This window comes from Aspergillus pseudodeflectus (assembly GCF_044049435.1).
Source record: "Aspergillus pseudodeflectus strain CBS 756.74 chromosome Unknown BJX68scaffold_103, whole genome shotgun sequence".
Taxonomy (NCBI): Eukaryota; Fungi; Ascomycota; class Eurotiomycetes; order Eurotiales; family Aspergillaceae; genus Aspergillus; species Aspergillus pseudodeflectus.
Window position 1 is genome coordinate 24,637 of NW_027263879.1, and position 25,625 is coordinate 50,261.

Here is a 25,625-nt window from a genome sequence, read left to right on the forward strand (position 1 = left end):
TTTACCAGTTATGTGGCAGGTGGAAACTGTGGTCAGAGCAGGAAGGTCTGTTGGCTTCACGGAGCAGATGGCAGCTACAGTGACAGCTTGATGATTTCCTTGAAGATTAACATCCGAACCGCCCGCGAGCTTATAGTGTGGATACATGATAAATTCTTCAGGACAGCTTTGAGCAAAGGAGAGTTGGTTTGACTGTAATGGGTTTAGTGACAATGACCAAGTCCACGACGCGTGCAAGGATTGGTGGGAAAATATTTGCGTGACGGCCAATCCCTCAACGAGAGCTGAGTGCAACACCAAGATCTTCGGCAGGTGCCGTCAGGAGGCTCGACGATTGCACCAATTCGAGTATCAGGGCGGCTGGAATCAATTTCCTTGCCAGGTCGAATATCGAGTGGGGTGATTATTGAACTTAGTCAGGAATTACTTGTCACCGAAAAGATCCACTTTAGAGTGACAGTCAGCAGGGGCTATCCCCAATAAGGGTTTCACACTGCCTGCTGTCATTGGCTCCCACCTGGGCAGCAGTTGCTAATCCCTTCAAGGACAAACCAAACTTGCCGTCTCATTGGGTGGAAATCAGAAGTCCGGGCACGATCGATGCCCCTTCTTCAGTTCTTCCCTCTCAACGGGCAGAGTCGAGATTCAATGTGGATCCCCGTGCCTGACCTCGATTCTGGCGCTTTCCCCTTTCGGGGGCTACCAAAGTGCTGTCTCGTTTGTGGATGAGGTCACAGAGCAGCAGAAGAAGCTTCCGGTGCAGGGCTGCACTATTCCCAAACAGGCGCTACCAGCTCTTGCATCCTTTCGCTGCCGAGTGAGGATGCTGCGACGCTGGGATGGATGGTTGAATCGCCTCATGAGATTTAAGAGTCGCCACTCACCCCGGTGGAGAGGAAGAATCATCAACAGCATCACTCAAGCCAAGCTTCTCACAGCAGCTCAGCTCGTCGCTCACGATCGATCTTCATCTCATCTTATCAAGATCCGCCACCGCAGCAGCAACCACATCAATATACAATGGACGCCTACTCCTACTCCCAACCAACAAGCCCCAGCTACTTCCAGTCGCTCCCCCTCATCATGCCATTGGACCCCGACAGCGAGGCGCCATTGTATTTCCGAGACCGATTAGTAAGTTCAACCGCGGGGAGCAGGTACTTAACTGAGGGCATCGCGCTGACTCGTTCTCGCAGAACAACATGAGCGGTTATCAAGACTTTGACCTGTTTTCCGCTGCTTATCCAGACAACGCCCACGCCACCACCACCAACAACCACATCCAGCCACTCATGCACATCGAGACCAACTTTGGCAAGATGCCACAACCAACCAGTGCCTCGCAAATGCTCAACCAGAGCCCCACTTTCCCGAGCGCGAGCTCTTCTCCTGTCACGCCCACACTCCTCTCCGACTGTGACTCTCAGCATGACAGTGACGGCTCGCAATCATACTCTGCTGACCCGACAATGCCAAAGCATACCACTCAAAGTGTACGACGAGTCTCTCATCCTCTCTAATCCCTGACCCAAGACGCTAACCTGGTACCAAACAGGTCAAGCGCCGAATGCAAAACCGCCAAGCGCAGCGGCGATTCCGCGAGCGCAAGGAAGAGCGCCAGCAGTCCCTCGAGCAAAAGGCCGTCAACCTCGAGAAGCAGCACAAGGAGCTTTCCGAGGAATTCCGCCACAAGTGTGACGAGGCCTCGCAACTCCTCCGAGAGAAGGAGAGCCTGAAGGGTGAAATCGAAGACCTCCGCAAGCGATGGCGCCTCATGGTTGGTCTCCTGCAACGACCAAACGGCGCCCAGTCTCTCGCGACCCTGCTCGCTGGCGACTCTCTCGGACTCTCTTCTGGCTCTGGCTCAGTCACCCCCGAGTCAGCACCTGCCGCCAGTGCGCCTGCCCCATTGGACGAATTGCTCGGCTGCCTGCACGCTCTCGTCGTCCCGACACAGTCAACAACAACGCCACACAACCCTTCGCAGCGATGATCGCCTCCTGATATGATCTCCTCTGCTGTTGTTGTTGCTGTCCATTCTTGCTGCTGCGCTTTAGCGATATAGACTCTTTCTCTCCTATTTGTTTTTTTTTCTTTCTTTCTTTTTCCCCTTCCAGCCCTTCTCGGCGTCTGCCTGAGCGAAGCGAAAAAAAGTCTCTTTTGTCAATCCACTGTTACGACATGTACTTAATTAGGGCGATGACATATTCGACCCCTCACTCTTCTACCAGGAGCCAATACAATTGATCGCTGGCGCTCAAAGTGCGGTATCACTTTTTCCCTATCTGTGCATGTTTCACACTAGTGGTGTACAGTCATTGCTGAATAACCCATGGCGCAGTTCACCGGGGGGGACACGCGGCGACGACTCCAACTCGACCCCCAAAGCAAAGGGTAGGAGAACCAAGGGAGAGGGAGGCACTGCCTATACTGTCGTGCTGAGGATACTGATTCTTTACTCACATTATTGTTAGGGCTATCGCAACGATCAAGACTCTCGGGTTCTCGACAACACGACTTGGAAGCCAGAACAACCACAGCGAGGCAGAATCCAGCCGACTCCACGAAATCCCTCCCGGACCTCTCAGCTTTGAGCCTGCACACCCTCGAACAGGACTGGTGCATCCAGCTAATTTAAACTTAGCAATTTCTGACAAAGCAATCCGCCGAAACGCCCTGATTTGCTACTCGATATCACGTGATGGGGCGCCGATGGATGATTGAGGGACAAGCGTCGAAAACGTCGCCTGCACTTGGAGGAGAGCGATATTGAGAGCATTGTGCCCTATTCAGACAGTCCAGCGAGCATGGCGCCCATAGTGAGCTCAGAATCAAGTTCCCCGTCCGGCTGGTCGACAGCATCGGACCCTTCATCGCCAGAGTCGGCCGTATCCTACTCCTCCTCGTCCTCGCCGACGCAGACGCTGCCCCTCCCACACAGAACGAAAGCCGCCCGCACGGAGGCGAAAAGCAAGACCTTCCTGTGGATTGACTCCCAGGCCGACGACGGGAAAGGATCGACGGTGCGAAAGCAGAAACAGGCGTTTGTTGTCAAGAAGATCCACGAGGAGAGGAAGAAGGCGTCGATAGAGCGGCTGAAGGCTACGAAGCCGCCACCTGCAGCAGCGCCGCCGAAGCCCAGTTTGGCGCTGGAAAGAACCGGAACTATACAGCGTGCTATTGAGGATGGGCAAGAGGGTCAGGAAGAGGATATTACTCGTCCAAGCCCGGAAGAGGCGATTGCCATGGCCGAGGCCTGGTCGTTGATGCCGTATCTGAGTCAGGGTTTCATGGACCCGTTCAATTGCTACTCGATAGACATGACGAGTACGATGCACATGTATCTGGATTACTGTATGTGGCGATCTGCTCCCGTGCCCTAACTTCTCAGCAGCAGATTGGATGTCCCGAACTAACCCTACTACCAGTTAGGATCCACGGTACTGCGGCTGCATACCCGCTCAACGGGTTATCGATGGGTGTCTTCCTTTGGAAGAATGCAATTACGATACCAGCATTGCTCAATATACTCCTATACTTTAGTGCCAAGCATCTCACAGTCCTTGGATCGAAAAATGGGGTTTCTGCTGAACGCACCGAGTTTCACACCAAGGACTCTTGGCGGCTTCAAGGCAATGCTCTCAAGCATTTGAATAATCTGCTACAGGACCCGAAGAGGGCAGTGACTCAACCGACAATAATCACTATTGCGTGCTTTATCACAATTGAGGTTTGCATTCCTTGCTTTGACAAAAAAACAGAAAACAGAAACAGCGGTCCACGACACTGACACTTGAGCTAGGCTAGCATGGCAAACCTTGAGGCCGTCGAAGCACATCTGAAGGGTCTTAAACGCCTCGTGGACCTAATCGGTGGTCTCGACTCCCTAGCACACATGACCCTGTCCAGACTATACCAGTACGTCCAGCCCTAATCCACCCCTTCACCCTTTCCTCTAACAAAACATAGATGCGATGTCAAAGGCGCCTCCGTCCGCCAATCCCGCCCAATCTTCCCCATGTCGCCACGCTTCCGCAGCGGAATCATCCACGAATCCAACGTCCTATCCCTCGACCAAGCCTACGAGCCCCCTCTCACCCTCACAACGCTCGGAAGACGCTTCACCAGCGGACCCTGGTTCGCCGCCATCGACATGCAACTCCAAGCCTCCATCGAGATCTGCCGGCGGATCATACTCTATTTTGAATCGGCCCGCATACACCCGGAACTCGGCACGCCGACGGATAACGACCTCCTCGTCTGCACGGAGCACCAGCTCCACTCGCTGTCCTTTCCGGCAGGCGATAGTCTGAACGAACCGCTGCGGCTGAGCTTGCTTATCTACCTCAACACGCGCGTCTGGCATCTGGGCAAACTCCCCATAATGGGCCGCCTCGTGGGCCCGCTGAAAGCAAGCCTCGTGCAGCAGCTCCCCTTCTTCCAAGCGCTTGCACCAGACCTCATCTTCTGGATCCTCTTCATGGGCGGCATGGCGGCGAGAGCGTACCCTGTGTATCCGTGGTTCGTCGCGCGACTCGCGGAAACAGCCACGCTGCTGGGGGTCCGGGAGTGGAGCGAGGCTAGAGCATTGCTGGGCGAATTCTTCTACACGGATCAGCCTGGGGAAACGCCGGCGGAGGATCTGTGGGATGAGGTGTTGCTTGACGGGGCGCAGACGTATATTGCGCCGAGTGTGGGGCTGCAGGTTTTGCATATTTAGCGAGCGTGTTGGATTTCGTTGAGCGTGTTATAGCGAGTTACTTTGTCGATTGTCCTTGAATACACCATGTCCGGGCATTGCTTTTGTGGTCGGACTCATCCGGGAGCATGTTTGTCTTGCGTACGGGGTATCTGCTCATACATGCCCTCGCGGGCAGATACACCGAGGAACCTGGCGCGATGTGAGCCGTGGGAGCTTGGGTGCAAATCATCGCGGACCAAGACATCACCAATGCCCTTGCCAACACCAAGATCCTGATCACAGGCGCGTCCTCTGGAACCGGTGTCCAGACGGCCAGGGCGCTCTTTACCACAGGTGCAACACTCCATCTTCCTGCGCGCAAACCTCAACAAGGCACGACGCCGCTCTCGGAACGGAAATTGCCCAATCTCCGCGCGTGCATCTCCTCGAACTGGACCCCGACTCTCTCGATAGCGTCGGCGCCTGGCGCAAACAATGTTCTGTCATTGACAGAGACGGCTGAGGATCTTCATCGGCAACGCAGGTATCATGGCTACCCCCGAGGGCAACACAAATGATGGATTCGAACTTCAATTCGGGACAAACTATCCATGCCATTTCCTGCTTTTTCGTGCTCCTGCGTCCTGCCTTCCTTGCTGGCGCTGTTGTTGCTCCTACCTACCCTGTGAGGAGCAAGTTGCCCTTGACGAGGAGTCCAACCCCCTCAATCGCCCACCGCTACTCGGAAGTTCAGTTCGACAACATGAACTTCGGAAACGGCACGTACGACGAATGGGCCGCGGACGGGCAGAGTATATGTGCGATGTTCTGGCTCGCGAATGAGATTGACAGGCGGTACAGCGGACAGGGGATTCGGGCGTGCAGCGTGCAGCCTGGAGGTATCCAGACGGGTTTACTGCAGCATATTAGCGAGAAGAAGAAGAAGAAGAAGAAGAAGAAGAAGAAGGGACTCTGATGATGCAACTCTATGTCCGCAGTTTAAGGGTTCGCCGCAGGGGGATGTTTTGAGGGAGCTCGAGGGAAGAGGTGGGGTTTACCTTGAGGATGTGCAGATTGCCAAGGCGTGCGATGAAAAGGTGGGACTGTGGACTCCGGGCTATTTTCCGCATGCGTATAGCCCTGAGAAAGAAAGAAAATTGTGGGTAGTTTCGATGGGATTTGCTGGGATGGAGCAGTGACAGTACCAGCTAGTGAGGAGAGGCAGGATAAGTTCGGAATTAAATAGCGTGCGACGCAGTTTATGCGCCAGGGGTGGACTATATAGATTTATAATTTATAGAGCGCTGAGCTTTCAAGAATTCCAGTACGAAACTTATACATGCCCCGTTTGCAACATCGATCGAGACACGCTGGACGCGTGATGGGGAAACCAAGAATGACTGCCAGATGACATTTTTTGTTCTGACCGTTATGGCCTCGATCAGAACCATCCAGGCAGTCTTCTGGAGAGATGGGAAATTGGCGGAATTCCCTGCTTGGTGTCTTGAGCTTTGTCTTCCTCATTGGCATATGGAAGGACTAGGCAGGTAGGTATGCTTCCACCTTGCGAGTGAGATATTAGACGCGGCCGGGCATGTTGTAATCCACTCCGTCCAATGGCTTCGGCAGCGCGGCCGATCCGAGAGCATATGGCCTTTGAACCGATGTTCTGAAAGAAGTATATGGGCAAGGTGCCGGACGTTCTGTTTTAGCCTCAGTGTTCTGGTGATATATGCTGCGAGGTGTTCAAGTCTTTGCTTATTCCACATAAGTTCAGCTTAAGGGAATTATATGAAGTATCAAAGAGCAGGATATAGTTCGCCTGGAATATTAGTAGGTAATAAAAGAGATAAACGTTGACAAGTGTACAAAGATAGAAAAAAGCGTCTCTGCGGAACCAATGTGATGATAGATTTTCCAACAACATAGTAAATATTCCCTCATGACCTGTTGCCATCCAAGTGAATATTCCATTCTACCCAAAAACAAACTCTTCCCAGAGCTTCGGCAGATATATCTCAACACCTGCAGCGGCGCCTCTCTCCTCCATCCACGCGGTCGTCACCGCCCACTTGTCAAACGGCCAAGGAAGAGGCGCCACCAGACCAGGATTATCTACCAGCATCCAAAAAGCATCCTAATAAATGGGGATAACCCTTTCAGCTTCATCATCCCAACCGTCTCGTCCCAGTACTGGTCCCGAAACTCGACGGGCTGTTTCCCTAGGGTTCCCGTAGAAAGAAAGATAGTCCCACACTTAAGATCCAGAAACTTGCCAGGGACAAAGTTGGCGCTAGGATAGACAAACACGCGCTCAGCGCCATGCTCAACCAGGTATAAATAGCACTTATCCATCCTAAAGGCCATATATCTACATGGACCGCTGAGCGGCTCTGTTAATTCACCAGGGCAGAGATCCCCGAGAGAATACAGGCCCTCAAAGATAGTAATACAGAAGGCGCCGAACTAGAGGACGTCACCATCACTAACAATAATATTTTAGGCATGTGGGAGCCCGTATCCTTCGCCGACAAGACGCGTGGACTCGGACCCAACGAGTTTAGCCCTGGTCTTTGCGCAGATAGTAGGCGAATCAAGAACAGGGTCGTGGTGTGAGTGAGCAACAAGGACGGCCTGTAGTTAATTAGTGATTCCGGCCTTTTCTAGGCAGCGGGTGACAATAGTCTCGTCGGAGCTGACCTTCCAGAAAATGGTGATGAAGCTGGGTCGGGTGAAGCGTCGATGAGCACGCTGGTGACGCCGTCGTCGAAGAGGATCGTGCTGGCGCCAATCCAGGTTGCTTTGAACTGCAAAGGTGGTGGTGCCTCAGCCATCGTGGCGTGTTTGAAGGAAGGAATCTGTGGGGTAGAAGATGAACCAGAGGGGAAGGGGGGTGCCTTTGATAAGAAGAATCCAATATTGAAAGAGGCATTTGAGTTTCCATTGGAGTCTGCCTCGGGCCTGCATAAATCGCAGCGGAAGGGAACTTGCCGTACTCCGTATACACTAGTAAAACCTGGGGAGAATAAACCTGAGCAGCTGAATAGCCCTGATCGTTGGCATAGCGCTTGGAACCCACAACGCGTTATGCAGCCAGAGGCTGTACAAGTGGGCCGCCAATGACGGGGTGGCGATAAATCATCATAGACCCCAACTTTCTCGGCATTAATTGTACGCTAAGCCACAAGATATAAGACCGATAGACTTGTTCACTATTCAAAGACATTGTGTCGATCGGAATCAAGGCCGAACATGGGGCACCGGCCTCTCCAACTCGTCGCCGCCTACAAACTATCAGAGCGCAACATCCACTGTTCATCCCATCAGACAAAGAGAAGAAAGATCAAGTTCACCTTGGCGGCCCACATATTCAGCGTCGCCTTGAGCGACCAACGCAAATACAGAGTCAAAGATAGCCATGAGCCTGATCATAACCGACTGGATTAAGTGTGGCGCAGGTCGACCGCGCGACAGCGACGACGTTTGTGCGGTTTGCAGCGGAGCAGATGGATGCATGCGGGCACCAAAGGGACTATTGTTAATAGTAATAACTGGGTCTGCAGTCAATTCAGAACTCTTACCAGTCCCCCAGCGCGGGTCTGGAAATATAATGACGGCGGGCAGGCAGGCAAATTCGGTTCGTTGAAGAGCGTGCGCATGTTGACGGACGCATAATTGGCATCGCACAGAATCCCGGGGCCAGGACATGGGACTAGACCGGGGTTTTCATTCTTTGCAAGCTTATCCACGCCCGTAAAGTGAGCCTCTTGGCGCCTGCGCACAGCCCAGATATTACTAGCAAGAGCAGTACCTGGCGATTGGTCCAACAGCCAATCGTCATCCGCATCGGTACAGTAGGTAGATGCCTGTGAACAGAATACAGTGTGACAATGGCGCCAATGTGTGGTTCAGGTCACCGTGGAGGACGAGTTTGGTTGGTTGCCAGCATAAACGAGCCTGCGGAGACTGTAAGCAGCCCAGGTCAGGACCGTGATGAATGAAAGTAACTAATAGGTGGGCAATCAGTTCTCCAACGATGCACAGCGAATTCTGGTCCAGAACACCCCCACAACTACTACTGGTGTGACTGGCTCGCCCGCATCTCTGGTCCGCTCATCACAGTACGCCTAAATCTCCTCACTACTAGAACGACGCTAGGCGGCCTTGAAACAGATCTCAACGCGAATGTCTTGCGTCCCGACAAAAAGCCCGTTTCCTAATCCATACGTTGCCGCATAGAAAGTCAATAAACTGGTCTTAACTTTCGTGTTTCCAACCTCAGCGGGACCTGCAACTCTGTGAAAAAACGAGGAAAATATGGGCTGTTCAATTGCAAGAGGATACGTCTAAGATGAACTGATCTAGCACTATTTATATGCTCTGTAGCTGTTCAGTAATACCGTCTAGGGAACCTATCTCGACATAGATAGTTTCTGTACCTCGTCGCCGAGCAACTCCTTAATCCGTTCAACCATGTCACTATCAATAGCTCCTTCCTGCCAGGTAAAGCCCAAAGCCAATCTCCCATCAGGTCCCGTCACCGCGCTAACCTTGATCGCGGCGCTGCAAGCACTCGCACTTTGGCTGAATAGCATACTCTCAATTTCGAAGCTTGATGTTCCTTGACGAGTACCACTCGCGCCAACGTTGGATAGCTCGAAGGCGCTCATCCGCTTCCGTCCCAGCTTTTGCAGAATCCAGTGATGCTGATTTGGAATGCGCGCCAGATACCCCACGGGCATGTCAGCACCCTTTTGCGCCATGGCGTGTTCGATGGCGGACTTTGTGCGGCGGGCCTCGTCCCACTTGAAGGATGGCTCCCTAGAGTACGTGGTGGATAACGAGCCAACATAGCAGCCTAACGTGGTAGGTGTGACTGGCTTGGGGAGGAACTTTCTTAGTGAGACGGCGCAGTCCGCCTGGAGTGCAGTGTATGTTGATGGGAGAACGGAGAAAATGGACGTCGCCATGAGCGTTTGCAGCGTAGCGGTGACAGATGTCCGTTCCTTCTTACTCTGCATCACGAGCTCTTTTGAGAGAGTCTCAGGCAGCCATAGCGAAGAGAAGCGAGTCGTGACGGGAATGAATTGGGGAGCACCAGTCCAGCGGCAGGGGGGTGGCTCATTATATGTCTCTTGGGATCGTATAAATTCTTGCGAGACAGGAAGAGTGTAGAGTTCCTCGAGAGGAGGGATAAGAGCCTCTGAGGAGCTATGTACTGTGTCAATGCGGTTGCCCTCGGTATATTGAGCCATGTATCCTTCAATCTCTTGATGTAACGAAAGAGCGCTCTTGGTATCCATGAGTGAATGATGAAACATGAACACCAACGTAAAGATTTCGGGCGCATTTTTGCTCTCGATTACGCATATTCTCCAGAACGGCTGTGCCTCGGTGGGTTGACTCTCGAAGGGTTGATTATGTTGCTGCTCAAGGAGTTTGTCCAGGACCTCCTGCCACTCCAAACTCGAATAACTTGCATCCTCTTCCACAAATGTCACAGCCTTGTCAAGGGCAGTCTCTGGAAGACGGACAAAATAAGGATTCGGGGTTTCGAGGGCGACTGGGATTGCGGAAAGGATGGGGTGCTTCGGGATCAGCTTTGAAAGGGCGTAGAAGAGTCGCGGTTTTACCGGTTCTCCGCTGGGTCGCATATACCGAGCAGTTAAACCCACGTTGAGATAGATGCCCAAGTGACTCCGTGTGGTTGAATATTTTTCCAAGTGCCCGAGCGGCCGTAGGGACGTCAGCGTTGCCGTCAGCAATGTGTGCTCCATGGTGATATGGAAAAGCGGAATGATTCTAGTAGAAGGTATAATAGGGAGCGATGGCTGCAGTGCCAGAGTAACGGAGCATTCTGCTTATTTCTAATCTATTTAGCCGTGGACGCCGCTCGGGTACGTGTACCCGAGCGGGTCCTAAGCGGCACATTTGATTGGAATTGATATAGGTTGTGTGAATACGCCTTCCATTGACATGTTCCCCTCCCAAGAAATGCGCCCCCACGGACAGTGTTACTGCTCCTGCTCCACGCTGTCTTGCGGTATTGTCTAGGTACAAGATAAGATACAGCGATCCAGGTTCCTGAAGGATGCATGAGATAGTCCAAGTCCCCATCAAGCTGCAGTCCCCGCGATAGGGCTTCGATATTAAAGCAGACAGCCCCAGTCTCCGGTAACTGGAGCTCAAGCGTTGGTCTAAATATTCGGACACAGTACCACGCTGCCGGAGAGCCCCTACACATGTCTACAGAAGAACTTTCCACCGGCCGATTGCTATTACCAGGATTAATACTCAACCAAGTACTTAAATACTCCACTGAGGATCCGCAACGAACTATAAGCGAAAAGATGAGCAACGCTGCCATGCGAATTCGCCCTTGACACCGACCGTAGCCTCTGAATGAGGCTTCCGAAACACCGTGATTGGGCGGAAGCGCCGCTGCTTATCCCTACAACAGACGCTTGGGAGAAAGTTTCGACCGCGGCTGCACAAACAACCAATTCTAATGCAGGAACTAGTGCTGGAGGGATGTAACTACGGATCTAGCCCGGTTGCAGCGCGCAAGCGGGTGGCAAGGTTAGCACTTTAATAGTCTTATGAGCTTATGCCGACTACCTAGCTGGTCTCTGGTCTCGACCCCGTTACGAGAAAGGCAATGATCCTTTGTCGCAACTTTGTCTCTGCTGTGTCTCGATTGCTAGGGACCGGTACCCGTGGAGAGGTACTTGATCGGGGCTCACAACCTAAACTTGAGGGCCTCACTTTGATTTCCTAATGTAGAAGCGCTTGCGGACCGAGGTCTGGGCCGCCCACCACGTTATACTTTGTATAGTAGTTTTCACAATGACTGGGGGCTCTCTTGCGAGGCAGACTAATATTTCCGACTGAGGCATTCCTGGCTTCTGTGGTTTCGTGATCTCCTCCTACATGGCTTACAAGCACCGACCACAAGCACTACGATTCTGATCGGATGATTCGTGGCCCATCCTACACAGCTCAGCTTGATTGCAGCACTACAAACACTAGCGCTTTGGCTGAACAGCATCTATCAATCTTGAAATCGGATAATCCTTGTGAAGGGGCGCACTTGCGCCAACATTGGACAGCTCAAACGCACTCATCCGTTTCTTACCCGGCTTTCGCAACGTCCAGTCATGTGTCGGATAATCCCGACCAACCCTGCTTAGGACTGATAGGTCTTAAGGTATTCTGTGGTTAATAGAGACAAGATAGTGCTATCTTAACGTCAAGGATAGGAGTAAGAGTGGTTTGAGAGGTAGCGGGTAGCTTTGATTGCGAAAATAACAGATAGTGAATTAATGTAATTACATCTGGTAATGAACGTCCTTAAATACTTTTTCCTCCATCATAATTATCATAGCTCGTTATGTTGTCCAAGTCCTCTCTCATAGCTGTCATAGCCAACCGCTCGGATGACTATGATCGTTCCCATTGGCATTATATTCCTGGCCCTAACTATTCCAGCCCATTGTTCCTCCATAGCCGCCAAAGTGATAGGCTTTGGCGTAGTGGATTCATTGGCTGACAATTTCGAACGCGGTCGAGTTGATTGCAACAGACTCAATGCTCATCTGCTTGTCCTCGGCCGAGAGGTCACTGGAGAAAGCGACGGAGCGGCGTTCCTTGCCTGTCTGGTTCTTGTCGTCGAACTCATCATCGCCAAAGGTGCCAGTTGCCAGTCACAACGGTCATCTTGTTCTGCGTCAAGGTGCCGGTCTTGTCCGAGCACCACCTTAATAATCCTTGATAATCTGACTGTTCGGGCCACCAAACCTCGAAGTAGTGAACATAAACAAAGAACGAGACAAACAACCCTTGGATAACACCGCTATGTGATTATCATTATAGGGGCTTTTAAGTCCTCAATCATCCAGTTGCATCAGAGAAATATTGGCTTCCATTTAGGAAGACTCATGGTTGGAAATAAGCAGACTTTGACTTCCAACACAAATGTTTTCTATATCGGTACAAATGGTGGCAAAAGAACCCAGCAACAGGACCAACCTAACCATTCATTTTCACAACCAACCCCAGACAACACCTTTCACATACGCCAAGCCAAACCAACTAGACCAGACCTTCCAGGGCTTTTGTGCTGCCTGTTCAAGCCGCACATTCCATGGCTAGAGAATCGCGATGGCGGCGTCGTTGATGCTGCTGTAAATGATCCTTCCGTCCAAAGACCTTGCTGCAGTTATCGAGAAGGCATGGGTAGCCCGCTGGCGAGATGTGTATCGTCTTCAGATGGCGAATGAGGTCTGCCTCTCGGCGGAAGCTGTTGAGGCTTAAACAGCCTTTCCATTGGCATTTGAAAACCCGTGGCACCGGCGGCATACTGCCTGTACCATTAATGAGGGTTCATAATATGGATTAAAGCAGAGCAGGACAGGCACTTGGTGACTTACGTTAAAAAATCCCCCTCGCCCGCTGGGCTTGCGGTCTGTCCGCCATGCCTGGGGCACATTCCCGCACCGCAGGTGTTGACCGTGCTGCTTGAAGTTGGCGGATTTACATAGTGGTGGTTTTGCACCATGAGAGGAGACGTGGCAGAGGGACGGTGCTCCCCAGCTGTGCCTGCGGGCATCCTCTTGTCAGGGTCATTCGAAGAGGTGATATCATATTGATTCACAGGAAACTGCATGGCTAGGTCTCGTTGAACAGCAAACCGAGATGCTTCCGGCATTGGGTTCGCATTCACTCCCGGGTCAAACATGCAGGGGTCAAGAAATCCAGGGCCCCATATGGGAACCTCATTGCCATGGGTGGTGAGCATACGTTGTCCGTCATCGGATCCGATGCCCTCAAGTGGGACCAGGCCGTCCATTGTCAAGTCGGCGCTCAGACCTGAGGGTTTATAGCCGGTAGGTGGCCAGTCCATAGTAGATGAGCAACGAAAAGAAAGCACGAGAGGGTCAAGCAAAGGTAGAGTGGTAGTGGTGCTTAGAGAGTTGGCCGATGGAGCTGGTAAGAAACGTGTTGAAGAAGAGAAATCAGTAGCTATATATGCTGTCTAGTCGTGCTAAATATTACTGTTTTGCTCCTCAAGGTCCGCCCTCGCTATACCTCGATCCTGCGCCTGCACCTATGTGGGGAGCGAGAGTGGGAATGAGCCAATAGAAAGCAACGCCGAGAAATCCGATCAATTGCACCCAGTTGTAAGTGGGAGCACATGAGGGGCTAGATCTTCTTCACTGTCTTTGCTTCTGCCATTGCCAGCTCTCCAATTGGCGCTCCTGCATGCTTCGCGGCTTCCCGTCCCAGAGCAGGTATAAACGTCCTAAGATCATCCCCTACACTACATCCTCCTACCGGCACGCAATGTCGCGGTGTAACAGCTAATCGTCAAAGTCCTCCTCACACTCGAGGGCAGCTATGCCTCAAAATGCTGTCGGAAAACACCTGAATGGATTTGAATTAAAGTACATCAGCCTTCGAAGCTGGCGATCATGGCCAGGCTGCTGACCCTTGGAGATTCGTCAAACCAGACTTGCATACCGGAGAAGAATGTATGGATTCGCAGTTTCCAGCCTCGTGATGTGCTGATGCCCCATCTTGGTTGTACAGAAAGGCAAAGGGCGAGGGGCTCCAGCCGCTAGCCACGCCAAGTAGGCCGGCTCGAAGAAAAAGCAATACTGACCGAGAGAAGTGGTGCATGATCGAGATTGGGAATTGGCCAATAGGGTGAGGACCGCCACGCAGTGAGACGTCCTGCTCAGCCTCAAGAAGGCACCTCGTCATCTTCGCTGCCCGTCAGCCAGATGTCTTAAAAGCAACCGGTAGAACTGCCCATGATTTTTCACTCATACGCGCGCGCACAGAATATCGGAGGCATGGCTGACGAGTGGGAAACCCACAGGGCGGAGATCGAGCGTCTCTACATGGACGAAGATAAGACGTTGAAAGAGGTCGCCAAATACATGGCCAGCAAAGGATTTCACAAGTCGTAAGCCGCACTGCCCTTTCTCATCTCCATCGTCACAGCTCATCTGAGGAAATACAGGGAGTCGCAATACGATAGACAATTCAAGAAATGGGGTCTGAGAAAGAAGCAAACACTGCCACGAGGTATCAACTGGCACGACATCGCGAAGCGAGTTGAAAAGAGGAAGCGGGTGCATGGAAAAGAGACGGAGGTGTCTGTCTACGGTGTTGTGGTCCCTGCAAAGAAATATCGAAAGGCGCAATACGGAAAGGCGTTCCTGTCGACATTCGACCGGTTCTCGTCCTTGAATGGTAAGACTTCATCGTTTTCGTCGGCTGATGTCGACAAGGGCAGGAGCTAACGGGGCAGGCCTTTCCCCGCCGCCGCAGGACGGGGTCATCTTCCGGACCCCATCTCCGCCGGGATCGAATCTCGTTCTTCAACAGTACTTTGATCCTCTGCATCCGATCTGGATGCCTTCGATTCCCTGGTCGCGGTTCGCAGACATCTTATATCGACAGAATCAAGGTACGAAGACCTGCGGTCAAGACGATAAAGTGTGCTGATTCATGGCATAAGATCCATCTTTATTGCGTCAGAATACGCTATCCCGCGAGATGGGTGTCATGTCTCCTATTGAGAGGGCCGCACTGATGAAGCGTCTGCACTGTGTGGTACCGACGCAGAACCACGCTTTTGCGCTGGATACGAGCGTTGACTCGCGTATAAGCGCTGCATTGAGTGTCATCATGCCAGAAGAGTACGACGGACAACACAAAGCTCTTCAGACAAACCATTTGAAGTTGGAGCTCTACCTGCTGTCCAACGGTCTTGCATTGCATGATACATATATGTCCGCCGAGACAATTGCAGCGCAAGATAATCGCCTGTTAAAGATGGTTCGAAGCCTCCGCTGGCACAGTGTGCGCCATCTAAAAGCCCTTCTCGCTAGTAAAGAGCCGACGGCCGAAGCTATCACTGAGAAACTCTTCGCAAGCGCGATACGGTTGGTGGACACAAGGATCGTGAATGCCTTCCTGAAAGCCGGAATGGATGCAAACAGGACCATTCACAAAGTCGTGGACACGATTACCCCTCTAGCGTGGGCTGCCAACGTCGACAACGACAAGGGCGTAGAACTATGCGAACTGCTCATCTCCTTCGGTGCTTGTGTCAATTCGTCGCATAGGGGAGAGACCGCCTTGCTGCATGCTATTCGCAAAACTAATACCGGGGTAATTGGTGTGCTCCGCAGACATGGGGCTGTTATCGACCTCGAATGTCTAGCGGCTGCTGCCAGTGTTGTTGACATAAAGCTCTTCGATGACCTTTTGAAGTCTTGCAACAGACCAAGTGGATTATACTATGAGGAGATCAAGGAGCGCAGTATTGTCAAAGGCCGAACCACACTTCTGGGCGCAGCGGCAAAGTCTGGAAGAATGGAAGTGATTGAACGGGTCCTACAAAATTGTCCAGATCTTGTATGCCCGAAGGCACAAGCTAATCTGTCAAGCTACCTTTCTCCTCTTCTGATTGCCGTTGAACTGAGCCGGACGAACATACTTCAACCCCTGATCGACGCGGGTGTTCCTGTCGAAACAGTTAATCGCTGTCGCTGGACTCCAATCGAACGTGCTATAGTGCATTCCAACCTGGAAGCCTGCAGGATTCTGATTGAGAACGGTGCTCGCATTTACAGGCCGTTATCATATCGCGAACAGCAAACACTCGTCAACTCCTTGTCGACATACCATCCCCCCACCTGGATTGTCGATAAAATGATAACCTTGACTCCTCAGTCTAAGGATCATTTTATTGAATGGTCTACTTCAATGCTCGCTGTGGCTATTATGGAGGCCAATCACGCGTTGGTTGGCCAACTATTAGGAGCTGGTGTAAATATACGCAACGCTGAGGTCACAAAAATCAAGGATATGGCCACTGCAACCTATCTAGACAAAGTTGGAGTACTTGGATGTGTCTTGGAAACATCCGGAGCTACAATCCTGTTAACAGCATTGGACCACCGGAGCCTTCAGTTGGCGTGGTGGCTCATTAATCGGGATGCCCGCATCCTTGATAGCAAGCTGTATAGCAGGCGAACGCCACTGAGCATCGCAGCTAGGAAGGGTGACCTCTCGATGGTCGAGGAACTCATGCGTCGCGGATCGACGGTGTCAGACCGCGAGCTTGTAGAGGCCGTGGAGCATGTCCAAAACGAGGAGGGGAACATTGACGTGCTTCGATGCCTACTAGTAGACTTTCAGGGATGTGCTCCTAGTGCAGTAGCACTCGCAGGGTTTGGCCATAGATTGGATCTGCTGCAGCTTCTCCTCTCAAAAGGCGCAGATCCTGCTGGCGTTCCAATGTACCCTTGGCACGGCGGCTGGAGCCGACCGCACGGCGACTCTGTCAGCCGGATCACCAATGTGCACAACCCCCATTCAGCCTTGGAGATAGTAGCGGCAGGAGGCGACGCATCGGCTCTTGGGGCCGTAACACAATCGAGTCTCTGTCACTGGAGTCCAGAACTGGTTGGTCGCGCCTTGGGGCTGGCTATTTATTCCCACGGAGAGGGCCTGGTTGAGAGGCTTCTCCAACTGAGCCCAAGCACCAATGAAGAAATAACGGTTGATGAGGGCTTCGAGCTAGCGAGTTGGTTTGAGAATATGCCCGACGATGACACCCTCGAGATCTATACGCCGCTTGAAGCCGCGGTGAAGAAGCAAAATGTTCCTGTAGTTAGGAGGCTTCTTGAATCTGGGGACATCAATATCAACCACCGTGCAAGAGGCGCTCGTGGCCGTACGGCATTGCAGCATGCTGTCGAAAACGGAAATTGGGAGCTGATATCCATCTTGCTCAGCCGCGGAGCCGATGTTAATGGCCAACCTGCTGAAAATGCAGGTGCGACTGCGTTGCAACTCGCGGCGATCAAAGGGTATCTACCACTTGCTTGTGAGTTGATTCGGCGTGGAGCGGATGTAAATGCCCCGCGTGCGGAGTGGCAGGGAAGAACGGCCCTTGAAGGTGCCGCGGAGCAAGGTCGGATCGATATGGTTCACATGCTCCTTGAGAACGGCGCCTTGATACAGGGTAAGTTTGGTAGAAGGCAATATAATAAGGCTATTCGGAGGGCATGGGCAAACGGCCACTATGCTACTGCCAGGGTATTGGAGTCGTTCAGGGCGAAGTTAGGGCCAGTGGGAGGTGGGAATGTTGAGGATTCTTCGGATATTGATGGCTCTGAAGACTCTGAAGACTCTGAAGACTCTGAAGACTCTGAAGACTCTGAGGATTCTGACGATGAAGACTAGGATAGGATGACTTTTCGGCCTCCAAGAACCAGGTGTGATCACAAGACTTTGCTGCGGGTATATTATTTACATCCTTGGATTTCAGGCCATCTCTCACGGTAGCAATGGCAATTACTTTTTCTTCATTTTGGTATTTATCTTAGGAAGATCCTATTTCAATCCAAACCCAGATCTAGAGTCCTTGCACAGTGATTGTAGTCTGCTCTATCTAACACCCCTGCACTAGGAGCAAAACATGCTGATGTCCCGCATTTGTCTTTCTTTTTCTCTTTTTTCGGGCCGTCCAACTGAATAAAGATTCAAGAATTGACGATTGGTAGATTATCTGCTTTGGTGCTTATTGACGCTGTTGGTACTCTTACACAGGGGCGGGTCTCGGTCATTTTGCTTTGGTGGTAGTAGTGGTTGGTTTGTATGTTTCAAAACGGGCCCCAAGCAGTCACCGGATGATGGTCTAGCGATCAAGAGGTCAGACGAACCAAAAGGAAGCAAGGGTCGAGCCCACTGGGAGGTCTGGAGAGAGAGTCTCTGACTGAATGTGTATGTCCTATAGTCATTGTGCCTAATTGGCAACCTCGGGCCTAGAAGTGGTAATTTTGTTTTCCAGCAAACGCGATGGGGACACATTTACTCGAAATACTTGAGCAATTCTTACTTTGTACTTCTGCCCGAATTGAACTATGGGCTGACTTGTAGCCCAGCTGCCATTCATCTTCTCTCCTAACTTCCCTGGCTAAGACTGTCCATAAGCCAGGCCCCAGCAGAGTCCATGTTGAATGGGGGTCCATGAAGATAGAACGTGCGGATTTAACAATAGCTGGGTCAATCGCAGCTTCGATCTAATAATACACTTTCGTAACTCTAAACCGCAATCCTTTCCCCCTCTTATCTGGCTCGCCCGCAATGTGCGCCGACGAGTGGTCGATATCCCGCTCCCGGACTGTATCCACAAACTCGAAATCGAATCGTCCAAAGAGGCAGGCAAGGCCGGCTCGGAGCTCGGTGAGAGCGAGAGCGAAGCTATAAAAACACACCCAGGATCACATTAGTAATGTGCCGGCAGCTTTAAAGGAAACGCCTCTCCTGGTGGAGGCCAAACAAGACACGGCAGGATAATGAAGTCAGAGCACGTACTGCATACCCAAGCACCCTCTCCGGCCGTGTGCAAAGGGCATGAACACCATGTTCATAGGCGCGAGTTTATCATCGGGCTGTAGCCAACGGCCCGGGGCGAAACGCGCGGGGTCGGGGAAGAAGCGTTCGTCGTAGACGTGACGAGTGGGGGTCATGGAGATGCGCGTCTAGATACTCGTTACAAAGATCCGCTGCCTGGATGCTATCAAGCGGATAGATACTCATGCCTGCTGGGATCATCAAGTCGCCGTACCTCAGGTTTTCCACGGGTGTGACGAGGCTAAGGCGGTGGTCGGTGACTTTGCCGATTCGGAGCGATTCCTTTATTACCGCGTTCTGAATGCCAACATAATTGAGCCTGTGTGGATTGCCAGTGCAAGAAAACGGACTCACTGAAAAGGGCAAGGCTTCCAATACAGTCAGGTCTGCACGCGCACCCGCTTGAGACATGACAGACGTCAACTCTTCGTGCAGCCTCTGTCTAATGTCCGGCTCGCCATGACATGGTAAGCGGCGATTCCGATCGTACGTGCGGTTGTGTCGCTTCCAGCTAGCAGAACCTCAAATCCCTCGTGCGCCATCCTCTTTGGTCGATTTTCAGATTCTGGTAGACTACTTGCCATTAATAAGTGGAAGAGGGTATTCTGGCGGCCCTTGCCCTTGGACCTGGGCCTATCCTGGGTGATTTGCGAGCGGTATTCACGCCGATGTTTTGCGGCGAGGTGTATCATGCTCTAGGGCGTGGTCAGTGAACAAAGATTCGTCAAGTGAGGATTAGTGATAATACCATGTGCAAGGTCAGTAGCGTTGCCAGCGGCGGATAGATGTAACGGAAGGGCAGTATGGGCAACGAGAGCGCAAACGGGATGAGCCACTCGCACTGCTTCAGAAATGGATAGACAGCTGCAAAGGCCTTGAACACATCGTTGAACGCCATAGCCTTGTCGACATCAGCCAGCAAGTTGAGACTCTCGCCAAAGGAGCATGCTCGGAGGCTATCATTCGACCAGCCCAGGAGCGTCGCTCGGCCGTTGACGATGGTGCGTCGGCGATGGTGCTCTGCGAGCACGGAGCCCATCTGCTCCGAACACTCCCAGATGCGCCGATAAAGGTGCTGTCGGACGGAGGAAGGAGAGAAGAACGAGCTGACAGGAGCGCGCCGCCGTCCATGCATGTCGTGTGGGACTGTTCCGAAAGCTGCTTTTCAAAGCCTGTTAGCCAGATCGGGGTCGAGGGTGGCGGGATTCTGGCTGTGGTGAGACGTAGTGAGGCTGCCGGCCTCACGTGTAGGGCAATCCGACGTAATCAAGCGTACTTCTACGGGCACTTCACTGTCTAGTCCGAAGTAGCCCTGCGATTTAAAGGTTGTTGGTCCACGTCATAATGTTTCCATAGCTTCCCCCTCTCACTTAGTACGTTGAAGGCGCCTGCGAGGTGGGTCATGGATATGTACTGTCACCCATAGTTGTGCGGATTGAATACAGCGTAGGCACCGACCGTGGGGATGCCATGAATGATCTATTTCACCGTTTACCATCTTCCAAGCGCATAATAGGACATCCAACTCTTACATTCTCGAAATTGCTCAAGTCCATCGGATTAAGCGTCCCATCGCATCACGGAAGTCCACCAACCCATGGATTGGCATCGTTTGATTTAGTGGTCCCACCACGTCGTGCCTGACAGCCTACAGGCCCAGTCGGCCTATGTCTGAATGCCGACTACATGGTCCGCCAGAAATACGTTGCTGCTACATGGAAGAGTAGTGCTCTTGTCTATGTCTAGCCGGGTGCGAGGATTGATGAAGACAAGGCGTCCTACTTCAGGATGGTGACTGGAGTTGCGGATTGGATCAACGCGATGAGAACCGAGGGAACACGGCTTCCGGACGACAACGAGAATCTCAGGAAAGCGCTTGTCGCTCTCGAGAGAATGCGTGATTTGCGGTTGCTTGATTTCAAAATAAAACGCATGACCCAGCTGAATGCAGACAGTGATTTAAAGGACGTGAAGTGGGAGGGCCCGACCACGCAGTTGAGGAATAGGCAAGCTATATCGATTGATCTGCAGGCCACCATAGATTCGACACACAACAAACATATCGTGGATCTCAGTGGCAAGTTCAAAAAATTCATGGACAATTACTTTGCTGATGAGAAGGATGCCCGCCACCGCGCATCGCACTGGAATGCGTACGACAACGCCAAAAAGGCTCTCGAAAAGGCCAGAGCAGGCATGAACTGCTGATGACTCTCGATATCGTCGTCGGGCCACTCGGTTGGGGTTAGATTGAGCGGATACGGTATGGGTAACCGGGGGTGAAATAAACAGGATTTTGAAGGAATATAATAGCGATAGTCCTATTTACTGCTACAAATGTGTTGCTAAATACTAGTCAATATAGGTCAAGCAATGATACATAATTAAGGTCTCAAGGCGTGGAGCACTGCGCCTCGGTGGCCCTTCCGTTAGTCGCTATCGATCCCCCCACGTCTAGCTATCTTGGTTACAACCCATCTTTTCGCCGATGCCCTCGCCCCCGGCCACGGGCACGACTCGAATAACCCCCGCGTGGCGGCCATAGTCCAACCAGTTCCCTATCTTCCGGTGGAGCTTCGTACAGCTCTTTGAGATTGAGCGAGTCATATGGCGGCTGGGGTCGTATCCCTGGATCAGCTATGCATGCATGAAGTAAGACCTGCCCAACTGTTGATGCTGTGGTCGCCAGCTCTTCCGGCCGAAAGCCTATATGGTCCAGGGTAATTTCGCGCTGCAAATTCATGCACTGTGTTCCGCTGTTATGCGAGTGGATCTCCTGTTTGAGCATGGCATATGGCTGGGGCCCGGCCCAATCTTCCTCGTCCGGCAGGGGCAGAAGATCCAACTGGATGCCGTGCTCGACAGCCTTGAGCTCCAGATACTTGAGATAATGCTTATTCCTGCTCTTCATAGCATCCCAGTATAGGTGCATATTTGGAACAATATCAAGACTCGTAAAGAGCTTCTCGTAATCGGCACAAATGCAGGCGCGTGCAATAGTATGGAGCATTACCGGACGCTGGCGTAGAAGTTCGCGGTATGTTGCTTCATCCGCACGCTGGGGATACCAAATAAAACCATCAGGGAGGTCCGAGTCTGGTAGTAAGTCATTAAGCCACGAGAGATCATTGTTCATGATACAGCGGGCGTGAACGGCTTGTCGGATCCGTGGGTCTGTGTTTGACTGTGTGAGCCACCACTTGGCAAAAAGAGGGTAGTGGTGGATGCCCCGGACGATGCATGGTAGCTCGCCCTCAATTTTGCTTGGCCGTCGAAGTCGGACATATCGATCAATATTGCCTGACCAGGCAGCCATAAGGATTAGCAGGTCCTTGTCAACTGTGGGCAGGTCCGCTGGGAGCGGGCTATGGAGGAGGCCCACTGTCTGCGGGTCTATAGCTCGAGCATGTGGTTCAACTCCACCTATGTCAAGGGACCAATCTTCAGTGATATCAAACACACGATTGTGGATTACTGGGGAGTATGGAGTTGGGCCAATAGGCAGTTTCTGGTCCAGTATTGAACGGACGCAAGTGTCCCCATTTAGATACGCGCCCGCAAGTGGCTCTGATCGTAAACAGCGATTGTAGTCATCCATGTAGTTGTATCGAACCGGCGCTTTCATTATTGTCTCGTAGATAGCGTGGCCTGCCTGGTTATCACGAGCCTCTTCGGCAATGGCAACGTCCGGAAGGAGGCAAAGCTCGGTATAAAGATTAAAGTAGCCTCCAGCTGCACAAGCGCGACCCACCTGGTAGCGTAATAAAGCATTATCCGGGTACGCCGCTAAGAGCTGCTTCAGGGTCTCCTCGCGAGGCACATCAGGGTGCCAGAAACAATATGGGAATTGTTCCTGGGACATCAAGGGTACCCTATTGCTCATTATTGCACGGGCGTTGAGAGCGCGGGTAATCATTGGCTGCTCGGGGTTGTTGTGAAGCTCTTTGGCGAACCCATCGTGGTACCGAATGCCCCGGATGAGGCAGCGAACGGTGACGAAGTTGAGAAGAGATGGGGGCACGGCTTCGCCCTTGAGGGCGGCGATTTGGTCAGCGATGGACGACATATCGGAATCCATTTTCAGTTAAATGAGGACTAAGCATAGGGTGGCCCAGAAGTAAGAGGGCGTCGGGGAATTTATCGCGGAGGCGATATTTAAGATGATTTGACCCCTCTCACATGATGGAGTGGGGGAGCTCTAAAAGCTCTGAATTGGATCAGCCAGAACTAAGTACGACTTAAGACTCCCCGGGATGAGCCGCAGGTTCAAGCCAGAAAAGATCAAGCTGCGGTGCAGGTGCTGTTTGACTCACGCCAAGGTCGGTTAAGATTCAGCGGGGCTTTACAGACCTTATTGGTGGATTCTCGGCGATGTTCCTGAGGTTGAGCCATGGGTGAGGCGGATTGTCTCTTCTCTGACAACTGAACTAAACGCTCGTATTATCTACATGGTCCTGTCCACGAAATCAATTTCATCGTCTGGCGGGACCCACTGAGATCTCCGACTCCATCTGTTTCTCTATTGGTCAGCTATGCAACAACCCCTGCAGCGTGGAAGCACATGGAGTATCTCACCTCCATGTTCTAGACCATCACAGGACCCTGGATGCACAACTAAAGTTTTTTTTAAGATATCCAAGCGAACAGCTTGACATGCTTGGCTTAAATTAGCAAGCTCAAATACGAAGACCTTAAAGAATTTAAAACACTACTTACTAACAACGGACTTGCTTTTTTATAATTACAGTAGATCCTCCTAATAGGTCATACCTGACTGTGTTTCAAGCAAGTAAAAATGTTGACAGAACGTGTTCTATTAATCATTACAGCTTGCTGGAAGGTGTGTTGGGGGATGTAGAGGGCCTGAGATGGATGACATGATAAATTATAGTGGCTTTCTGTAATAATAGTTTCGCGGTGGACGGCGTCCATGTTATATTAAAATGGCGCAAAGTAGACTGCATTCAGGGTAGGGCTCTTCTCTCTTAGGGCCAGGAGTCTGTTGCCATATCTAGCCAGGTACAAGCGATACAACAGAATCTTCCTAGGAGGCTGAGCCATTCTAGACTATACCCTTTATGTTTTAGGTGATATCTGAAATGAAAAAGGGGAGTTTCCAACTCCAACAGGTGATGTCCGCGACCCAAACGACAAACCTGGCCGGCCCCAATCACCAGCTACCGCATGACTTCCCGGTCTCTATATACATTCGATCAATCCCAAAATGCACGAGACTACACTGCCGCCTTTAGAATTATGGGTGCATTGGGTAGTGTGGACAATGAGAGGAACTTTTATATCCTGGAGGCCGAGGTCAACGGAGTCAAGTCCCTGGTAAGTTGTGGCCGTGTCACCTACACATTTGAGTGACAGAAGCTAATTCGTGCTGATAGATCTTCGGGAACAAGTGAATAATCGCTTCGGACAGATGGCGAGACATGAAAAATGACATTACAGACCCGGGTGTGGCCCTACACTACATCAAGGCTACACTCGCTGTCTGGGACTATCTGCGCGACCGGGAGGTGAAAGCCTCGTGGGTTCAGATCTCCAAGGACCTCCGCAGCGTCTTCCAAGCCATCGATGCATCGTACTATAATAATAGGAGGACACTGCTGCCTGCGTGGGACGAGTGGTACGTTGACTGGGTGCATTATCACCTCCGGCGCACAAAGGACTTTGTGGAAATGGCCATCAAGGATATGAATGATGTGTGGGATCTTCAGCCCAACTCGGCAAAAAAGAGGTCAGTAAAGAGCATGTTGAATCGGCTTGAAACGAGCGACCCAAATTCTGGTTTTTGATGCAAGGGATCTTGTTCGCTGAGTGCAATTTAGTGCAATTTCCCCTGTGTGGTACGTCAATCGGGGCTTTAGTACCGAACGGTTCGTAAAGACCCAAATGTATTGTTTCGTAAAGCTACAATTATTATGGCATTGGCCAACAAACTTGTGATTTGTAAATCTCTCCCGGCAGACTTTCTACAACCCCGGCTCAGTAAAAGAGTTATTACTGGCTAGTTACGCCGTAGCCAAGCGAAGATGCCACTGGCCATGCCTACTAGGGTACCCTAAGCTCAAGGCCCACGTCTTTCTAGCTTACTTCCAACTTCCCAATGTCTCTTCCCTTTTTCTGAAAGGTTACCCCGCAACCCACCCAACAACCAGAACATCCGCACCCCATCAACAAGCAACAATGGCTGTCCTTCCCCCGGAAATTTGGCGTCAAATCAGCTCACACGTGCGTGAACTACTACCATGTAACGCGCGCCTTATGCTAACATGATCAAGCTCGAAAAACACGACCTTTCAGCTCTTAGTCGCATCAGTCATAAGTACCAGGAGATCGTGGCTCCTTTCTTTTACAGCTCCCTTCGCATTCAATTCCGCGACTTGGAAACACTTCAAAAAGCGGTTAACGGGGTACTTGAGAGGCCCGGTCAGCTCTTCCTCAAGTATGCTCGAGTCCTTGACATCGTATGCGTCCAACCGCCGTGGCTGGATACTGA

The 25,625-nt window shown here is 51.7% G+C and overlaps 12 protein-coding genes across 12 annotated transcripts; 5 read left to right on the forward strand and 7 right to left on the reverse strand.

Annotated features, from left to right (window-relative positions):
• Nucleotides 1-841: 841 nt before the first annotated feature.
• BJX68DRAFT_250022 (bZIP transcription factor) lies at nucleotides 842-2,239 on the forward strand. The gene is made up of 3 exons (XM_071042197.1): nucleotides 842-1,134; nucleotides 1,197-1,493; nucleotides 1,556-2,239. The coding sequence occupies exons 1-3, from the start codon at nucleotides 1,021-1,023 to the stop codon at nucleotides 1,991-1,993; spliced, it is 849 nt and encodes a 282-aa protein (XP_070892380.1). The 5' UTR covers nucleotides 842-1,020; the 3' UTR covers nucleotides 1,994-2,239.
• Nucleotides 2,240-2,282: 43 nt separating this feature from the next.
• On the reverse strand, nucleotides 2,283-2,911 carry BJX68DRAFT_250024 (uncharacterized protein). Its single transcript, XM_071042198.1, has one exon. It carries the CDS (start codon nucleotides 2,623-2,625, stop codon nucleotides 2,302-2,304), a length of 324 nt encoding a protein of 107 aa, XP_070892381.1. The 5' UTR covers nucleotides 2,626-2,911; the 3' UTR covers nucleotides 2,283-2,301.
• BJX68DRAFT_274260 (uncharacterized protein) lies at nucleotides 2,717-5,205 on the forward strand. Its single transcript, XM_071047627.1, has 4 exons — nucleotides 2,717-3,354; nucleotides 3,429-3,730; nucleotides 3,803-3,918; nucleotides 3,970-5,205. Exons 1-4 carry the CDS (start codon nucleotides 2,808-2,810, stop codon nucleotides 4,718-4,720), a joined length of 1,716 nt encoding a protein of 571 aa, XP_070892382.1. The 5' UTR covers nucleotides 2,717-2,807; the 3' UTR covers nucleotides 4,721-5,205.
• A 21-nt stretch (nucleotides 5,206-5,226) lies between these two features.
• On the forward strand, nucleotides 5,227-5,648 carry BJX68DRAFT_250027 (uncharacterized protein). The gene has a single exon (XM_071042199.1). The coding sequence runs from the start codon at nucleotides 5,231-5,233 to the stop codon at nucleotides 5,522-5,524; it is 294 nt and encodes a 97-aa protein (XP_070892383.1). The 5' UTR covers nucleotides 5,227-5,230; the 3' UTR covers nucleotides 5,525-5,648.
• Nucleotides 5,649-8,989: 3,341 nt separating this feature from the next.
• On the reverse strand, nucleotides 8,990-10,500 carry BJX68DRAFT_250028 (uncharacterized protein). Its single transcript, XM_071042200.1, has one exon. It carries the CDS (start codon nucleotides 10,456-10,458, stop codon nucleotides 9,094-9,096), a length of 1,365 nt encoding a protein of 454 aa, XP_070892384.1. The 5' UTR covers nucleotides 10,459-10,500; the 3' UTR covers nucleotides 8,990-9,093.
• An 18-nt stretch (nucleotides 10,501-10,518) lies between these two features.
• Nucleotides 10,519-10,945, reverse strand: BJX68DRAFT_250029 (uncharacterized protein; the record flags this gene model as incomplete). Its single annotated transcript, XM_071042201.1, has 1 exon — nucleotides 10,519-10,945. A coding segment is annotated over exon 1 (368 nt), but the record flags the coding sequence as incomplete, so codon positions are not given.
• A 1,954-nt stretch (nucleotides 10,946-12,899) lies between these two features.
• BJX68DRAFT_273223 (uncharacterized protein) lies at nucleotides 12,900-13,583 on the reverse strand (the record flags this gene model as incomplete). Its single annotated transcript, XM_071047392.1, has 2 exons — nucleotides 12,900-13,044; nucleotides 13,111-13,583. The coding sequence occupies 2 exons, from the start codon at nucleotides 13,581-13,583 to the stop codon at nucleotides 12,900-12,902; spliced, it is 618 nt and encodes a 205-aa protein (XP_070892386.1).
• A 910-nt stretch (nucleotides 13,584-14,493) lies between these two features.
• On the forward strand, nucleotides 14,494-17,944 carry BJX68DRAFT_273224 (ankyrin repeat-containing domain protein; the record flags this gene model as incomplete). The annotated part of the gene is made up of 4 exons (XM_071047393.1): nucleotides 14,494-14,648; nucleotides 14,706-14,938; nucleotides 14,997-15,155; nucleotides 15,207-17,944. The coding sequence occupies 4 exons, from the start codon at nucleotides 14,494-14,496 to the stop codon at nucleotides 17,942-17,944; spliced, it is 3,285 nt and encodes a 1,094-aa protein (XP_070892387.1).
• Nucleotides 17,945-18,783: 839 nt separating this feature from the next.
• On the reverse strand, nucleotides 18,784-19,233 carry BJX68DRAFT_273225 (cytochrome P450; the record flags this gene model as incomplete). The annotated part of the gene is made up of 2 exons (XM_071047394.1): nucleotides 18,784-18,964; nucleotides 19,079-19,233. The coding sequence occupies 2 exons, from the start codon at nucleotides 19,231-19,233 to the stop codon at nucleotides 18,784-18,786; spliced, it is 336 nt and encodes a 111-aa protein (XP_070892388.1).
• A 303-nt stretch (nucleotides 19,234-19,536) lies between these two features.
• On the reverse strand, nucleotides 19,537-20,252 carry BJX68DRAFT_273226 (cytochrome P450; the record flags this gene model as incomplete). Its single annotated transcript, XM_071047395.1, has 2 exons — nucleotides 19,537-19,812; nucleotides 19,866-20,252. 2 exons carry the CDS (start codon nucleotides 20,250-20,252, stop codon nucleotides 19,537-19,539), a joined length of 663 nt encoding a protein of 220 aa, XP_070892389.1.
• Nucleotides 20,253-21,584: 1,332 nt separating this feature from the next.
• On the reverse strand, nucleotides 21,585-23,195 carry BJX68DRAFT_273228 (uncharacterized protein; the record flags this gene model as incomplete). Its single annotated transcript, XM_071047396.1, has 1 exon — nucleotides 21,585-23,195. One exon carries the CDS (start codon nucleotides 23,193-23,195, stop codon nucleotides 21,585-21,587), a length of 1,611 nt encoding a protein of 536 aa, XP_070892390.1.
• A 1,360-nt stretch (nucleotides 23,196-24,555) lies between these two features.
• On the forward strand, nucleotides 24,556-24,921 carry BJX68DRAFT_273230 (uncharacterized protein; the record flags this gene model as incomplete). Its single annotated transcript, XM_071047397.1, has 1 exon — nucleotides 24,556-24,921. The coding sequence occupies one exon, from the start codon at nucleotides 24,556-24,558 to the stop codon at nucleotides 24,919-24,921; it is 366 nt and encodes a 121-aa protein (XP_070892391.1).
• Nucleotides 24,922-25,625: the final 704 nt, after the last annotated feature.

Excerpts from the sequence above, each read along its gene's own strand:
- BJX68DRAFT_250022 (XM_071042197.1), top strand. The coding sequence starts at position 1,021 with ATGGACGCCTACTCCTACTCCCAACCAACAAGCCCCAGCTACTTCCAG. Across the intron at positions 1,135-1,196 it reads TGTATTTCCGAGACCGATTA|AACAACATGAGCGGTTATCA; the intron begins GTAAGTTCAACC and ends TCGTTCTCGCAG. Across the intron at positions 1,494-1,555 it reads CAAAGCATACCACTCAAAGT|GTCAAGCGCCGAATGCAAAA; the intron begins GTACGACGAGTC and ends GGTACCAAACAG.
- BJX68DRAFT_250024 (XM_071042198.1), bottom strand. The coding sequence starts at position 2,625 with ATGCACCAGTCCTGTTCGAGGGTGTGCAGGCTCAAAGCTGAGAGGTCC.
- BJX68DRAFT_274260 (XM_071047627.1), top strand. The coding sequence starts at position 2,808 with ATGGCGCCCATAGTGAGCTCAGAATCAAGTTCCCCGTCCGGCTGGTCG. Across the intron at positions 3,355-3,428 it reads GCACATGTATCTGGATTACT|TTAGGATCCACGGTACTGCG; the intron begins GTATGTGGCGAT and ends CCCTACTACCAG. Across the intron at positions 3,919-3,969 it reads ACCCTGTCCAGACTATACCA|ATGCGATGTCAAAGGCGCCT; the intron begins GTACGTCCAGCC and ends AACAAAACATAG.
- BJX68DRAFT_250027 (XM_071042199.1), top strand. The coding sequence starts at position 5,231 with ATGGCTACCCCCGAGGGCAACACAAATGATGGATTCGAACTTCAATTC.
- BJX68DRAFT_250028 (XM_071042200.1), bottom strand. The coding sequence starts at position 10,458 with ATGGAGCACACATTGCTGACGGCAACGCTGACGTCCCTACGGCCGCTC.